This window comes from Balaenoptera physalus (genome assembly GCF_965194825.1).
Source record: "Balaenoptera physalus genome assembly, chromosome: 8".
Lineage (NCBI taxonomy): Eukaryota > Metazoa > Chordata > Mammalia > Artiodactyla > Balaenopteridae > Balaenoptera > Balaenoptera physalus.
Window position 1 is genome coordinate 20,645,021 of NC_138887.1, and position 18,058 is coordinate 20,663,078.

The following is an 18,058-nucleotide window of genomic DNA, read 5'->3' on the forward strand; positions in this document are numbered from 1 at the left end:
ATTAGTTCTTGACTAAGCACAGTCTCTGATATATGATAGATAGTGCTCAATAAATTTTCAGTTACCCAGCACGTATATAAGCTCTGTGTGAAAAGCTGAGTTGAAGACTATTTTACTGTTTTTTTCTGAACAGTTGTCCAGAGTTCATGTTTTAAATTCTTCGTTTTAGAAAATACCAGAGGAATTTAATGTTTTCAACTTAATACAAGAAATGAGAACACAGAGGCATTCTGCAGTACAAACTAAGGTATAGTTTTTTGTTTAACTTTATAAACTGTATTTTTATAAATGCCTTCTTATTTTTTTTAATGTCTTTTCCCTTGTTTATCATTTCATCTCCCTAATAGGAGCAGTATGAGCTTGTTCATAGAGCTATCGCCCAACTGTTTGAAAAACAGCTACAACTATATGAAATTCATGGAGCCCAGAAAATTGCTGATGGAGTGGTAGGTATTCTTCACCTATTAATTTTAGAAAACTTTTACTTTTTACCAAGATGTGATATTTAGCTTTTTAATTGCCATCTTGTGTTTTATCTGAGAATATCCGTTACAGTTATTATTTTTATTTAACTTTGATTTTTTAACTCCTTTCCTTCTTCCTCTTTGAATCTCTATTGTGATAGATATATAATGACTCCAATACGAGTTAAATAATATTCTAAGTAAAATATAGTTATGAATGTAGATCTCAGTCAAAAGTTATATAATTCAATATTGTTTCAAGTGTAAATTACTTTTAACAAATCAACTGCATTTTTCTCTCTCCCCTTCCATCCAACCAAAGTAATTCTGAGTTGATTCTACATGAATTTTATTTTGTTCTTGGTCATGATGATATAAAGCTTTGTCATTATTTTGTACATGCTTTTTAATTATGTAGAAATATAGGACCATAATTAAGTCCCTTTGGGGCTTGTTTCAGTTCACTGTTATTTTAGCGTTAGAATTTATTGGATATTCAAAGTTTTGACCTCACAAAAATACTCTTTTCTCACAGCGTTCTCATTTCTGTCTCTTTTTAAAGTATTTCTCTTATCTCCTCTATATATCTTCTTATCCTTGAAGGTATCGGGCTGTTTTTTTGGATGAATTTCTTTACATCTGAATCTAAGATGACTATCGCATGATAAACCAATTTAGCTCCAATAACTGAAGTAAAATGAGGCAAATTAGTGGCAAAATTTATAACCGCTGTTTTTCTTTTTCCCCTTTGTATGGTTTTGGTAATTTCCCAGACTATTTGAAATTTCTTGGTGTTACAAATGAGAGATTTGTTAACCAAATGCTTCCATCAGTGTGTTAAAATAATCTAATATTAATCCATGGGTTTTTGGGACAGTGTATTTCCTTTATTAGACAGGTGATAGTTTCAGATTTTTAAGATTCATATATGTGACCTCATTCTTATTTCCTTTGTTAACACAGAAATCATTTTGCAACTATGCCTCATGTATTATCACCTCTGTTTTCCCTTTAGTTTAACTAAAGCCTGTTATAACCTGTGCTCAATGAAGCCAAGTATTTTATAATATAGAATAGAATGCATATATATTACTGTGTATAATTTTATCTAAATTGAGACTCCTTTAATGTTTCAAAAAGCTAAATAGGCTACTTTTTCTTTAAACGTTAATTGAAAAATATTTCTGTTTTTTTCCATAAATGCAATATTAATTTCAAAGTTAAGGTTTTTATACTTCAGAGTTATACCATTTCCTTATTTCTAGAAGTGAAAAAGTTTTTTAAAGTGTAGAAAATTTTTTCTTTTTTTAAAATTAATTTTTATTGGAGTATAGTTGCTTTACAATGTTGTGTTTCTACTGTACAGCAAAGTGAAACAGCTAGAAAATTTTTTAATTAATTTTTATTGAGATATAATTGACATGTAACATGTTACTTTCAGGTGTACAACATAGTGATTCAATATTTGCATATATTGTGCAGTTATCACTACAATAAGTCTAGTTAACATCCATCATCATACATAGTTACAGAATTTTTTTTTTCTTGTGGAGAGAACTTTTAATATTTACTCTTAGGAATCTTCAAATATAAAATACAGTATTATTAACTGTAGTCACCAAACTGTACATTATAGCCTGTGACTTACTTATTTTATAACTGGAAGTTTGCAACTTTTGACCCTGTTTCACCCACTTTGGGCCCCACCACCAATACCACCTCTGGCAAGCACCAATCTGTTCTCTGTATATACGAGTTCCGTTTTTTGTTTTTTTATTTTATTTTATTTATTTATTTATGGCTGTGTTGGGTCTTCGTTTCTGTGTGAGGGCTTTCTCTAGTTGCGGCGAGCGGGGGCCACTCTTCATCGCGGTGCGCGGGCCTCTCACTGTCGTGGCCTCTCTTGTTGTGGAGCACAGGCTCCAGACGCGCAGGCTCAGTAGTTTTGGCTCACGGGCCTAGTTGCTCCGTGGCATGTGGGATCTTCCCAGACCAGGGCTCGAACCCGTGTCCCCTGCATTGGCAGGCAGATTCTCAACCACTGCGCCGCCAGGGAAGCCCCCGTTTTTTGTTTTTTGATTCCACATATGAGATCATACAGCATTTGTCTTTTCTCTGACTTAGTTCACTTGGTGTAATGCCCTCAAGTTCCATTCATGTTGTTGCAAATGGCAAGGTTTTATTCTTTTTTATGGCTGAATAATATTCCTCTGTGTGTGTGTGTATGTGTACACACTACATTTTCTTTTCTTTTTTTTTTTTTAATACCACATTTTCTTTATCTGTTCATCAGTGCACAGTTAGGTTGTAAATGATGCTGCAGTGAACATGGGGGTACATGTATCTTTTCGAGTTAGTGTTTTTGTTTTCTTCAGATAAATATGCATAAATGGAATTGCTGGATCATATGGTAGTTCTATTTTTAATTTTTTGAGGAACCTCCATGCTGTTTTGTATAGTGGCTGCACCAATTTGCATTTCCACCAACAATACACAATGGTTCCCTTTTCTTTACATCCTCTTCAACACTTTTTTCTTGTCTTTTTGATAATAGCCATTTTGACAGGTGTGAGGTCTCATTGTGGTTTTGATTTGCATTTCCCTGAAGGTTAGTAATGTTGTGCACCTTTTCATGTACCTGTTGGCCATCTGGATGTCTTTTTGGAAAAATGTCTATTCAAATGATCTTCTCACTTTTTTTTTTTTTTTTAAATTTATTTTTGGCTGCGCTGGGTCTTCACCGCTGCACATGGGCTTTCTCTAGTTGCGGCGAGTGGGGGCCACTCCTCGTCGCGGTGCATGGGCCTCTCATTGCGGTGGCTTCTCCTGTTGCGGAGCACGGGCCCTAGACGTGGGGCTTCAGCAGTTGCAGCACGCTGGCTCAGTAGTTGTGGCTCGCAGGCTCCAGAGCGCAGGCTCAGCAGTTGTGGCACACGGGCCCAGTTGCTCCGTGGCATGTGGGATCCTCCCGGACCAGGGCTCGAACCCGTGTCGCCTGCATTGGCAGGCGGACTCTCAACCACTGCGCTACCAGGGAAGCCCATCTTCTCACTTTTTAATCGACTTGTTTGTGAGTTGTTTTTTTTTTTTGGCTACTGAATTATATGAATTCCTTATATTTTTTTGGATATTAACCCCTTATCAGATATATGATATGCAAATATTTTTTCCCATTTGGTAGGTTGCCTTTTCATTTTCTTGAGGTTTCCTTTGCTATGCAGAAGCTTTTTAGTGTGATATAATACCACTTGCTTAAATTTACTTTTGTTGCCTTTGCTAGAAAAAAATTTTAAGGCAATGTTCAATGTTGTATTTTTAAAGGTTTTAACTATATTTATTTCCAAAAAAATATGTGAAAAATATTGCATTACTCTCTCATCTTCGTTTTTCTCATTACCTGATTTTTATTTTTTTAGGTTTTATTCATAAACTTCCTTTTTACTAGCCTGAACTCCACACTACAATTACAATTTTGTTATAGATTGTTTGTGTCTGATAGGTCAAAGGTTTACAAATCCTAAGGAATACAAGAAAAATCATACATTACATGAGATTAGATGAAATAGCATCCAACAGCAGATAGCGGTTACTTCAATCCTACTTTCTTATCTCATTGACTGGTTATATAGGAGACACACACTACATGTTTGCTTGCTAACTGAACTTAAAATATTAGATTATGTCCTTGTGTTTTGTTAAAGCTGACATGATGACTGCTGAATTTGCCATGTGTACAAGATGTTTTTTCCTATTTTGCAAAAGGGAAAAACAATTTTCTATAGAATCCATTCTGAGAAACTATAGCTTATGAGAATAAATATTTTGCCAAAGGTTGTGTACCATGTCTGGTACTATGTATCTCAATGCATGAATGGATAAAAAGGTGGAAGGACAAGTGGGTAGGAGAAAAGATAGCATATCGTTCTAGATAAATTTTTAATGTTTTCCTCTTAAGAAATCTTATTTTCTAGGTACTTTAAAATATAAATGACTGTTTTTATAACATGTTTATATATGGTTGGAAACCATAAATCCCAGTTACAGAAAATGTAGGATCTAAAAAATTCGGGAAAATTATCTTAGAGCTATGTGGTTGAGTAAAATGATTTGAAATATGTTACTTATCTTTCTGAACCTGTGCTCTGAAAAACAATCATAAATCTCCATTTATTATTTCTCTGACAACTTAATTTAGAAGTAAAGTTAAGGAATTTTTTAAAAAGCTCTTAAAGCTCTATGTCCCCAAATTATTTTTGTAGAGATTTTAGTTTGAAATGCTAATCAGCAATATGACTTTATGATAAATGTTATTTGTTAGAGGTATTTACAACTAAAATCATTTCTCAGAATAGAAGATGTAAAGAGAAAATTTATTTTGGAATCCAGTAGCATTTGACTTGGGATTTAGAAACACCTCAGTAAGCAAGCATCTCTAAGGTATGCGCACATGCCTTTTTATCTTGTATATAAAAGATACTACCACCAGTTGACACCAGGATTTTCAGTTCTAGGGTGATTAACAGCAACAATAGTTTGTGTTATGGTCCTTCTGTTTTGCTTGTGTTGTACATTTTAGATGTGATATTATTGAATTCTAAATTTTTTTCCTATGTAAAGTTTTTTTATTTAAAGTACCTTGTTTTAATATTTATTTTGTTCTGCAGCTGATAATATACCTTATATATTTGATAATTAGGTTCTGATTTTTTTCTTTTGTGGCCCTTGATAAAGCTCTGTTATGTGGAAATATTAATACAGAAAAAATATTAATACACTTTAGCAAAATGGGTAAAGGTGGTCAAAAGTTAAAAAAAAATAGCTTTAGCAAGCTCTGCTTGAAACAAAAGAACACACTAGAACCTAATCTCCAGTAGATTCTTTAATTTCTAAAATTCCTTTCAATTTCAAAAGTTGGTGATTGTTCTAACTGGTAGTAAAAGCAGCCAAAGAGAGCTGTATACATTAGGACAAATGTGGGGACAAAAGCTGTACATACAAGAGGATCAGAAGATATAAAAGTACAGCAAACATTATTGTAGGTAAAAACTAGGAATCCAAGAAGAACATTGTTTTATTCTCAAGTCCAGTGACTAGGAGGTTTTGTTCATGCTGTGTGGGCAGTGGCTCTCTGAGCTGCAGTTCTGCATTGCCACATGGATTCCTTTAATCATATGAAATTCAACATGCTCAAAAAGCTTACCTCCCCCAGAAGTTCTTTTCCTGTCTTGTCCCTTTCTGTTAATAGCTTTCATTCACCCAGAATGAGGAATCCTTCATGACACCTTCTTTCCTTTGTCACATGTAGTTACTTATTTGCCTACATATACCCTTACTTTCTCTTCCTGTTCCATTCCTACCTGTTCCAGACTTCCATCCTCTGTTCTCTTTTATTTGTCAGTGTCTTATCCACCCCTTAATGCCATTCGACATGCTACCTTAATATTTTCCCAAGTATATTCTTAATATTCTCACCTATAACATCTCCTTTCTCTGATTTCATAGCTTCATTGTACTGATTTTACCACTTTATGGTTTTATTATTACGCTTTCACTTTTTTGTTTGATGACAGTACAGTTCTTGAAGTTAAGGGCTATGTCCATTTTTGTATCCTTTCCAGTGCTTACTGTTCATTGCCTTTCACATATAGATCCACGCCTTACCTGCTGTTCCAAAATCTAAAATGCACTGAAAACCTACAGTTGGTTTGTGTGTGTGTGTGTGTGTGTGTGTGTGTGTGTGCGCATTTGGTATTTGGCAGCAAAACCTGACTTGACGTGACACGAGGCTGTTTATGTTGAAATTGTAAAAAATTGATGTGTTTTTGTAGGTTAGAAACAACAGTTCAGTCGAAGCAGTTTCATATGGTTCACTAATCTTTATTTAGCCTACTTAATAAGAATATTTATAGATTTTGGTACAAAAATATTAATGAGTGTTATGGGAATATGATTGTTTAATTAATAGAAATAATAAGCAAATGAGTCACTAATATGTGAGAGGAATCTTTATGATGAGAGGAGTCTTTAAATTCTGGTAATATCTGAGGATCTAAAAGTGTGGTAACAAAGTCCTGATTTACTCGAGGCAAAACCAGTTTATACTTGCTGTCTAGGTGTAAAAGCCCTGATTTGGAAAATAGATTATGTGGTTATCCTGTCTATAGCAGATATCCCTGCAACAGATGCCTCTGATTTGATAGGTAGCTGTAATTAAGGATGCAAGCTTTCAGTCTCATAATGTAACTCTTGTTTTGGTCAGAACAAGATGCATAGTAAGACACTTCTAATGCATCTGATATTAGGAAACAGGGTCCATTAAAAATTGCTGTAAACTTGAGGTCTCTGTTTCCTATTGTTGGGAGTACTTATTAAAAAAGGACACTGGCAAGAAACAGTTATATAGACAAAGAAGATGCCATGATGGACACGGTAGAAGTGTCTTTTGACTTTAAAACAAAAAAAAAGTCAACTACAGTTTCAGAGTTCCTTAATTGATTATAGTATATGCAAAGATGGCTTTTTTCCTAAAATTATCTGAGATGTAGGCAAGGGTGGAAACCATTCTTGTCTTCTGGCCCAGAATTAACAAAGCCTAGCTATATAAAAATGAGGTACTTTCTGAGGCTGAAACTAATTCAAGACAATGTTTTATATAATAATTTCACATCTCCTCTATTCACAATCCTAAATACAACCTGAGGTTCTTACAGGTTGTATAAGAACTGTATTGACTCAGGATCATCCCTTTTAGAGTAGTAGGTAGCAATAGGAGTCCCAAAAAAGTCTGGGAAAGGTGAAGGATATAAGACTTACCTTGTTTTTTTCCCCCTATGTTCACATTACAAATCTTGTGGTAGTAATGCCTGAAAAAAAGATCTTCTTGGGAAATCTGTTTCTTTACAGTAGCATTTGAAATATGTTGAAATGCTGCTCTACACAGTTGATTTTCTTGGTAACTGGATATGGACTGTTTTTTTGATATTAATTTTTCTCATTGAATTTGGTCTTTCGGGCTTAAACATAGAGGACATAACACCTATTTTATTATTTGGCAAAATTCTCATTGTTTTAAAAATTCACAAGCCCAATAACAATTTATTTGAAACATGAGGAAGGAAAATTATTTTTCCCCTAACTTTAATGAAGCATTTTTTTTTTCTTGGCAGAATGAAATTAACACTGAAAATATGGTCAGCTCCATAGATCCTGACAAACAAGATTCTCCCCCTCCAAAACCACCAAGGACCCGCAGGTATTGTACGTCACATTTTCTTTGAAAGGATACTTATCTTTTACTCATTGTTACTAAAACAAAAAAATTCTGAATATTTTTAAGTTTTTTTTTTATAACTTTTCTTATATTCTTTTGTTTAGGATGTAGCATATTTATGGCAACTGACTTTTTTAATGGTGTACTATAAAAAATTCTTTTCAATTTAGATAAAATTTCAGTAGTATACTATACCAGAACAGTGAGCATAACCATGAATTGACTATAGCTCATCTTTTGGTATGTGGTACAACTAAAATTTTAGCTATTCCTAAGATTTATTTCAGTTTTCTAATGACTGAACAGGTAATATGATTGTCAAAAATCGTATGCATGTTGAAGAGGTTATGTGAAGATGTTTAATAACATCACTGGCAAAGATGAGTTTCTTTCTAGATTTTCTTACTTTCATACCAAGCTCTCATTTATAATAGTTAAAATCAATATATATTCCTATCCCCCTTTTTCCCTCTTTTCTTTCAGGGTAGCTAGGTCAGTTAGATGGTAGTATGGAAAGACTACAGATAGAGTCAGAATGATTTAGTTTCAAATCCTTTTCATCCACTTACTAGCTCTGAAGTCGTGAGTAAGCCACTTAATTTATTTGATCTTGGGGGTTTTTTTGTTTGTTTGTTTAAGTATTGTCCTAAGAATTAAGTGAAATAAAGTATGTGAAAATGCTACATATAGGACCTGGCACATACTTGGTCTTCACTAAATGTTGGTTTTCCCATTACAATGTGGAGTTAAGATTGAGTTACTGAATTATTTTTAAAAGGAGACACAGTGAAAGATCAGTAATAAAACTGTTAGAATGACTTATACTGTGTCTTGTCCCGAGCATAGATCTGCCCAAACTGATTGACCTTCCCTCAAAGTAGGACTTCCTTTGTATAGGATTCACCAATTTTTTCCCCTTAAAAGTTTGATAGAAGTTGAATAAAGTTGGGTGAGGTGACTATGGTTGTGTCTTGGCATTGAGTTGCTGTACCTTAATGAGATCCTTCTTTACAAAAGTAAAAGCTTACAACAACTAAGGCAAGATGTGGTAGCTATTATAGTCTCTGGAATGCCTTTGCATACTTCTGTAAGGAAGATAAGAAAGCCTATATAGGTGGGTTTAGGTCTCAGTGTTTAAAGGCTCAGGATGTTAACTGTACACCAACACTTCTCAGCAGTTCCTTCCTGTTTGATTTCCATTTTGGTATTTACTGTGGAAGGCAGCCAGTTAAAACCTATAAACTGTTAGTTCTCTAATTTTTTTGTCTCCCATATCAGTTCTGTAGAGTCCTAAAGAAACTGTAATGACCTTAAAGGAAATTAAGAAACTTTTGCTACACAGATATCTTTTAATTTGGATTTTGAGAGTGAGCCAAGGTAGAGGCCCTCAAAGTGTACACTAATATTTGTGATTTATATGGTCATCTACCTCCAGCAACAAACCGTGGTAGCCTTTTCCTAATTTTGAAGGAAAAAAATGAGTGTAGAGTGTTCTGAATTTTAAACCTTTCTCATATACCTTTTTAAAAGTTTGGCTCCTATTTTTCTTCAGTAAATGAAAAAATAATTCTAAAAAGTGGTAAATGAGTGTTAACAGAAAAATGTTCATTCAGCTTATGTCAGGGTTTTATTTCGGGATATGTGCTCAAGTTTTTATATGCATCTGAGTTTGTATTACATGCTTAGTCCATCTTCTTTCTTATTCATGAAATAGAGGTAATTGGCAGAATTTCATTGTGTTCCACAAAGAATACTTCATTAACTGAAAATAAAATCCCAAGAGCATAAGATTGATAAAAATAGTATACTTTGTTTTTTCAGTATGGCTACAGTAAGCAAGTTAATCAGTTGTTTAGAGTACATTGCAGTTTTTGGAGACAGATCTAGAGAGGAAGGCTTATGTTTGTTGTATTAGATTTAGTCAGTCATATGATTCTGGTTTATAAATACTTAAAGAAATCAAATTGTAGATTTTGAATAGCAGATTTCATTTTCTCTTTTCAATATATATGTTGTTAAACTAATAATATTCTCGGTATTTTTTCACTAACACCAGCACTCTGGAAGTATACATTGTTAGTTATTTCTATAAACTGTCAACAAATTTACTACAGAGACACAAAAGTATGCCTTAGTAAATTTTTCTTAATTTATAAATATTTCAGAGACAAAAACAATATACTTGATGCTTCTAATGCCTCTCAATTCAAACAAACTTAAGTTGGAATAGGACTGGAGAAAGACAGAAAGTGGTTCTGTTTTAGACATTTTGATATCTAGGCTGGAAGTAAAGATATACTGAGGACTCTGTATATAGCTGATGTAGAAGACTTGGGCATGAATAAGATCTTTCAGATTCAGGGTACAATATCTCAAAGTACCAAGGAGGGAACCCTGGTAAGCACCAAAATTTGTGAAGAGCAAACTAAAAGAAAGCTGTAAAAAAAAGAAATGAACAATCAAGGGATAAAGGAAAACCAGGAAACAGTGGCATTATAGAGGCCAAGAACGAGAGAGTTTTATATCTGGCAGAAATACATGAATATCTATCTACTTCCTTTAAAGGCTGCCTGGGAGGATGAACTGGACTTTTAAACATCTGTGGCACTTAGAATATCCTGGATAGGTGAGGGTATTTCTGGGATCAAAACAAGGAGCTGAGGTATGCTCAAATAGAGGCATTTGGGAACTCTGATCAAGCATAGGATGTGGTGGGATTCAGGTGACCAAGGGCCCTGGGAAAAAGGCAAGTAGAAATTTGGGTGATGGGAGAAATCCATATACATAAAACAGCTATTACTCTACTTGACTGTTTTTTCTTTTTTTAAAATAAATTTATTTATTTATTTTTGCCAGTGTTGGGTTTTCGTTGCTGCATGCAGGCTTTTGCGGCAAGCAGGGGCTGCTCTTCGTTGTGGTGCACTGGCTTCTTATTGTGGTGGCTTCTTTTGTTGTGGAGCATGGGCTCTAGGCGCATGGGCTTCAGTAGTTGCAGCATGTGGGCTCAGTAGTTGTGGCTCGTGGGCTCTAGAGCGCAGGCTCAGTAGTTGTGGCGCATGGGCTTAGCCACTCCGCAGCATGTGGGATCTTCCCGGACCAGGGCTTGAACCCATGTCCCCTGGCTTGGCAGGCGGATTCTTAACCACTGCACCACCAGGGAAGCCCTTTGGTTCTTCTTTGAAATGTTATTTTCCTTTTGTTGATTTAAAAAATAATTACATTAAAACCAAATATATTTCCTTAAAATGACTAATTTATAAGAAAGAGGAGCAAAGTGGTTGAATAAAAGTAGAAAGTGGTCCTATAGACCAGCCAAATAGGAGAAGAAAAAATTTTTAAAGAGATCCCTTTCAAAATATAGATACCTGGAAATAACCGTAAGTAGAAAGTAGAACCTGAAGTAGAAATGTATTCATTTGCATTAGTGAAAAAAATTAAGTGTTCTTGGTTGGAAAAGTTAAATGTAATTTAGCTTTTTTCAGTGATACTTAAAATATCATTTATTTTCAAATTTGATGCAGTTCTCATCAAAATACCAAAGGAATCGTCTCTGAACTTTCCAATATAATGTTAAAGTTCACTTGTAAGAATAAAGAGACAAAAATACCAAAGAAAATTTAGGATGAAAGTAGTGATGAGTGAGAACCAACCCTTTTAAAAATTATAAAACTATATTTAAAACAATCTGTTAGTGGGACTTCCCTGGTGCTCCAGTGGGTAGGACTCCACGCTCCCAATGCAGGGGCCTGGGTTCGATTCCTGGTCGGGGAACTAGATGCCACATGCATGCTGCAGCTAAGAGTCTGCATGCCTCAACCATGAGCCCACATGCCAAAACTAAAAGATCCTGCATGCCGCAACTAAAGAACCAGTGCAGCCAAAATAAACAAACAAACAAATAAATAAAATGCATTATAATCTGTTAGTGGTATAAGAATATACCAGTTGGGACTTCCTTGGCAGTCCAGTGGTTAAGACTCCGCACTCCCAATGCAGGGGGCACGGGTTCAATCCCTGGTTAGGGACCTAAAATCCTGCATGCTGCATGTAGTGGCCCAAAAAAAAAAAAAAAAAAAAAATGTGTGTGTGTGTGTGTATATATACACATACACATACATACACACCAGTTAGTTGATGGACTTGAATAAGCAACTGGGAAATATTATAGATTGTGTTATGAATTAATTTAACATATATTAAACAAGGAAAAAGAAAGGGGTTATTTATTAAGTCATATTATATTATTGACCATTCAGGGAAAAAATATATTTAGATCTTTATATCACACCACACACCAAAGTAAGCTTTAGATAGTTAAATTAATTAAATATAATTAAAGTCAAATCATTGAAACATAGAATATAGTTTAATGTTTGACAGACTTGTAGAGGGGGATATAATAGAAGGGATAAAGGAAATCACAAAGGACAAGATTGATTTATTTGACTACTGAAAATTTAAAGTTCTAATTGAATTATCCAAATTGGCATTTTTTTAAGATAAATGAGGGTAGATTTTGGCAAAACACACTGCTATGCATGCTTACTGTAGTTCTCTAATTTCCTATGCTCTCTGTGCTTTATTGCTTTTCTAATTCTTGTTTTGTTCCTTTTCACTGTTCAGAAATATCTTTAATCTCAGATGTATTTTTAAAGTTATTGATAGATATTAGAATACATAATAAAACCAAGAAATAAAGGTTAAACACAAGTGGAGCATCTTCCTCAGCTCCAAAGTGTAAGGTGTTTAGGAGATATCATTTGGTTAAAAAGTAATCATTAGCACTGATATAGCATCTATTATATATGTTTTCTCATCTTTTTTAGATCACATGTATTCTTTATTCATTCTGTAGATAGTCAATGATATGTCAAAGTGTTAAGTGATATAGTGAACCCAGTGATTTTTACAGTAATCTTGATCACATGGATGTTAATATAGCTAGTTCCCAAAGGTGTTGACCTGCATAGACTAGCAGAGTTCAACTAAGAACACACATCTGTTATCTTCTAGTCCAATACTCTTTTCATTATATAGTATTAACTCTCTAGAAGAAAGGGTAGTAGTGAAGGTTTTTTGTTTTTGTAATGTTATGTTCTAATATTTTGGTTGTCATTTCCTTCACCTCTATAATCTTTCCATCTCATATGGAATCCAGCCTAATTTATTATAAGGAAAATAATTTTCTGAGTTTCTATAACACATCAATTTGAAATAAAAGTTATAGAGTTACTCATTTTAAGACTTTGTCACACCAATTAAATGTAATATTTCCATATTATAAAGACCAAACTTCTTACCGTGAAATTCTGGGCCTTCACAGTATGTCTCCAACTTACCTTTTTAGCTTACTTTTACTCCTTAGGGACCCAAACTGTTGTGTTCATTGTTCTGTCTTCTGGTACTGGTGTAATACCTAGCAAGTGGTAGGTCCTGAATGTTTTGTTTTGTTTTTGAGAAGTAAAAAATGCATTCCTCAGGACAGATGAAATTAAGAACAATATTTACAATAAGAATGATGCAAGTCATTATCACCAGTGGAATTTTTTTCCATCAGAATACCTCGTGAAAATATGAATGCTGAATACCATAGTGGAAAGTCAGTCTGTAGCATATATTTTTTTGTGATGGGGCTTATATAATTTTTGTGCATATGAAAGTACTATAAAAGTGTATCAAGCCTTATTTCAACAAGCCTTAGATTAAGGAAGGATAAGGGGAAAGTCTGTTAGTGTAATTATCAGTTAAATTTGAGTAACAAAAAGAACCGCAGAGGGATACAAGGAAACTTTTGGAGGTGATGGATATGTTTATTACCTTCATTGTGGTGATAGTATCATGGATGTATTGGGCTGGCCAAAAGGTTCGTTTGGTTTTTTCCATAAGATGGTTCTAGTAGCACTTACTTATCTTTAACTTCATTCGAAACAATTTTGTTTGATTGTATTGTGACAGCTGTCATATCAGCGTGCATTTAAAAAAGACATCAAAATTGGTGAATTTTTGTGTAGCCATTTTACTATTGAAGATGGAAGAAAAAAAGCAACATTTTTGGCATATTATGCTTTATTATTTCAAGAAAGGTAAAAACGCAAGTGAAATGCAAAAAAAGATTTGTGCAGTATATGGAGAATGTGCAGTGACTGATCGAATGTTTCAAAAGTGGTTTGCGAAGTTTCGTGCTGGAGATTTCTCGCTGGACGATCCTCCACGGTCAGGTAGACCATTTGAAGTTGATAGTGCTCAAATCGAGACATTAATTGAGAACATTCAATGTTATACCACGTGGGAGATAGCCGACATTCTCAAAATATCCTAATCAAGCGTTGAAAATCATTTGCACCAGCTTGGTTGTGTGAATCGCTTTGATGTTTGGGTTACATATAAGTTAAGCGAGAAAAACCTTCTTGACCGTATTTCTGCATGCAATTCTCTACTGAAACATAATGAAAATGTTCTGTTTTTAAAACAAATTGTGATGGGCAATGAAAAGTGGATACTGTACAATAATGTGGAACAGAAGATATCGTGGGGCAAGTGAAATGAACCACCACCAACCACACCAAAGGCTGCTCTTTATCCAAAGAAGGTGATGTTGCATATGTGGTGGGATTGGATGTTGTGTATGTGGAGTCCTCTATTATGAGCTCCTTCCAGAAAACCAAATGATTAATTCCAACAAGTACTGCTCCCAAGTAAGCCAACTGAAAGCAGCACTTGACAAAAAGCGTCCAGAATTAGTCAACAGAAAATGCATAATCTCCCATCAGGATAACACAAGACTGCATGTTTCTTTGATGACCAGGCAAAAACTGTTACAGCTCGGCTGGGAAGTTCTGATTCATCCATCGTATTCACCAGACATTGCACCTTGGGATTTCCATTTATTTCAGTCTTTACAAAATTCTCTTAATGGAAAAAAAATTCAATTCCCTGGAAGACTGTAAAAGGCACCTATAACAGTTCTTTGCTCAAAAAGATGAAAAGTTTTGGGAAGACGGAATTATGAACTTGCCTGAAAAATGGCAAAAGGTACTGGAACAAAAGGGTGAATACGTTGTTCAATAACGTTCTTGGTAAAAATGAAAAATGTGTCTTTTATTTTTACTTAGAAAGCAAAAGCACTTTTTGGCCAACCCAATATATGCATATGTCCAAACTCATCAAATTGTATACATTAAATATGTTCTGGGACTTCCGTGGTGGTCCAGTGGTTAAGAATCCACCTTCCAGCGCAGGGGACGCGGGTTCAATTCCTGGTCAGGGAGCTAAGATCCCACATGCTGCGGGACAACTACGACCGCATGCTGCAACTACTGAGCCTGCACGCAACAGCTAGAGAGCCCGCGTGCTGCAACTACAGAGCCCACGTGCTCTGGAGCCCTGCGCCACAAATAGAAGCCCACGTGCCACAATTAGAGAGAAGCCTGTGTGCGCCGCAACAAAAGATCCCGCATGCCACAACTAAGACCCAACACAGCCATAAATAAATTAATAAATAAATAAATATATATATTAAAAAAATATATTCAGAGCTTCCCTGGTGGCACAGTGGTTAAGAATCCGCCTGCCAATGCAGGGGACACGAGTTTGAGCCCTGGTCTGGGAAGATCCCACATGTCACGGAGCAACTAAGCCCATGCACCACAACTGCTGAGCCTGCGCTCTAGAGCCCGCGAGCCACAACTACTGAACCCACATGCCACAGCTACTAAAGCCCGCGTGCCTAGAGCCCGTGCTCCGCAACAAGAGAAGCCACCGCAATGAGGAGCCCACACACCACACTGAAGAGTAGCCCCCGCTCGCCGCAACTACTCTTGAGAGAGAAAGCCCGTGCGCACCAACAAAGACCCAACGTGGCCAAAAATAAATTAATTAATTAAATAAATTTAAAAAAATGTATGTTCAGGTTTTTGTATATCAACTGTACCTCACCTAAAGCTATTTTAAAAATGTGAGTAGCTAAGAATTTCATTACTATGTACATATCAACATCATGTAAGGCTACTGCTTCTAAAAACATTTACAGGATTGATGGTTAAATAGGCAGTTTAAGGACATTTAACTCTGGTCCCTCCCTAAACTTCCTAAAATTATAGTGGAGGAACATAAAAATATATAAAGATTAAAAACCAAAAAACTGAAGAGAAGGTGGTAGTAAATGAGATTTTGACAGAATTTTGGGAAGTGGAAAACACATTGACCAATGTGAAAAGGGACTTAGAACAGAGAAAGCTAAAACTTGCTTTCCTGTAGGTTAGGGAAGCCAATAAGAATCAAGATGATTGTCTTCAAAGAACCCCCAGAAAGGCCCAGAAATTGGAGGTCCCCCTTAAGCCTGGTGTGTAGGATGGTACTGAAAACAAGAAGAGTACTTGAATGTCTCTATAAAGAGTGTTTAGAACCCCAGATGCCTTCCATCAAATTGAGCAGACAGATGACAGCTTCACACACACCTGGGAACACAGTAGGGAGGGATTTACTTTGGTGTGGTTGAACCTGGAAGTCTCTGGGTTCAGTATATCAGGTCCAACTGATGGTGGGGTTGTTAGTTCCTTGCTGAAAGCAGGAATCTGCATGCTGAATAGTGAGATTGCTCCCACCCCTTATTTGGCTCCCAGAATACTGATAGCCACTTCTGGTGGGAGACAGAATCCCTCTCTTGAAAAACTAACCAGCCCAAGAGAGGAAATCAATAGTTATTGATGGTTGTGGCCCACCAATGATGTTGCAAGGACTGTATTCAGTCACCAAGCAGTAAGATGGCCACTAAGCCACAAGCCCTCCCCCTTACATTTATATACACATTTCCCAGTCATTTAAAATATTCCATTCTCTCAAAATGAACAGAACCAGGAATTATCAGACACTTGACAAAGCCCCTAACATGAAAGACATAATCAAATAAGCAGGAAAAAATGGATGGAATGGAGACAACACAGAATAGAAAAAAGATGGGGGGGTGGCAACTGTCTGTTTTCTCAGTAATTAGGAAATATTGCAACCATGAAATAAGAACCAGGTCATAATAAATAAGAAGCTCTTGGAAATTAAAAATATAATGGCATAAATTTTAAAAATTAAAATTTAATTTTAACTAAAGAAGGCTAGAAGACAGTCAAGGAAATCTCCCAAGAAAATGAACAAATAGAAAGAGAGAAAATAGGAGAGAGATGATAAAGAAATTAGAGAATCAAACCAGGAGGTATGTCGCATAATCATAGTAATAATAATAATTATAACTAAAACTAATCATAGTCTGGAAGGAGACTGGAAGAGAAGAAATTAGGAAAGAAGTTCCTAGTAGTAACATGAATTTTTGCACAGAAAGGTCTCAATATAATGGATTAAAAATTGTAATACAATGGATTAAAAGAAGTTACACCATGAGATTGTAGAACATGAAGACTTAAAAAAAAAAAAGAAACTAAAAGCTCAAAAGAGAAAAAACAGCTCACAATCAAAGGAACGGGAATCACAGTTATAAAAGTCTGAAGGAAAGTTATTTCTGGTCTAGAATAACACACCTTTTCCAAAAGTCAGTATCCTTGAAAACATAATAATTACGTAGACCTCAGGAAATCTGTTTCCTATGTATAGTTTTTAAGAAGCAATTGGAGGGTATAACCCACTAAATTGAGCAAGTGTACCTAGAAAAACGAAGATGGGACCTGGGAAACAGGAGAGTCTAACACAAGAGAGAGTGTCAGCTCTATGGTAGCCTCGGGGGCCAGGGGGCCAACACTGGAACACGAGGCTCAAGCTTTCTAAGAGGGATGTCTGTGATATTGATAGTTACCTGGTATGCTTGACCAATTGAGAGGAGGTGTACAAATCTGCAGGAAAGTTTGAAGAAGGGCTGAATTACTGATGGTACACAGGAAACCCAAGCCAATTATTAGGGAAAAAATAAGAGTTATATAAGAAAAAATAGGAAATCATGCTGTCATTGGTATGAATAATAACTGTAGTCATAAGATTGAACTAACCAAAAATTAGCAGTATTAGGAAGATGGAGAAGACATTTCCATAGTAGGAAGACAGTAGAGTATGTGTGAAATAGAAAGATCAAGTAATAACGTTTCTGCATTTTGAAATATTTTGAAACACGGAGGCAAATCTTCGAAGTAGCTGTTTTTAAAAAGTTGAAACCTGATGTCTCAGGGTAAATGGAGGGCTGTGGGAGGGGACTGCTGGTTTTTTATTAAAATTCTTGTGTTATTTGACCTTTTTAAGCAATGTACATACATTACTACCTTGTTAAACATTAACTTTTCTTAGTTTGGCAAATTTTAATTTTTTATTCATAACCACAGACTCTACT

General features: G+C 35.3%; 1 protein-coding gene and 1 long non-coding RNA gene across 10 annotated transcripts in view; one reads left to right on the plus strand and one right to left on the minus strand.

Annotated features, from left to right (window-relative positions):
- PTPN12 (protein tyrosine phosphatase non-receptor type 12) overlaps nt 1–18,058 on the plus strand; it is a 90,057-nt gene that overhangs the window by 61,138 nt on the left and 10,861 nt on the right. For all 5 annotated transcript variants that reach the window (XM_082473506.1, XM_082473504.1, XM_082473507.1 and 2 more), the window contains 3 exons: nt 170–247; nt 348–446; nt 7,631–7,716. In XM_082473506.1, coding sequence (XP_082329632.1) covers nt 170–247; nt 348–446; nt 7,631–7,716 — 263 coding nt within the window. The remainder of the gene's footprint in view (nt 1–169; nt 248–347; nt 447–7,630; nt 7,717–18,058) is intronic.
- The window catches only part of LOC309666288, an 81,571-nt gene that overhangs the window by 10,426 nt on the left and 53,087 nt on the right, over nt 1–18,058 (minus strand). The window contains exon 3 of one of the 5 annotated variants that reach the window (XR_014266991.1): nt 7,731–10,927. The exons of 2 other annotated variants lie outside the window; for them this stretch is intronic. This is a non-coding gene — a long non-coding RNA (uncharacterized lncRNA). Of the gene's footprint in view, nt 1–7,730; nt 10,928–13,782; nt 14,171–18,058 lie in introns of those variants that run through there. 2 more of the 5 variants (XR_014266992.1, XR_014266993.1) reach the window with 2 other exon arrangements.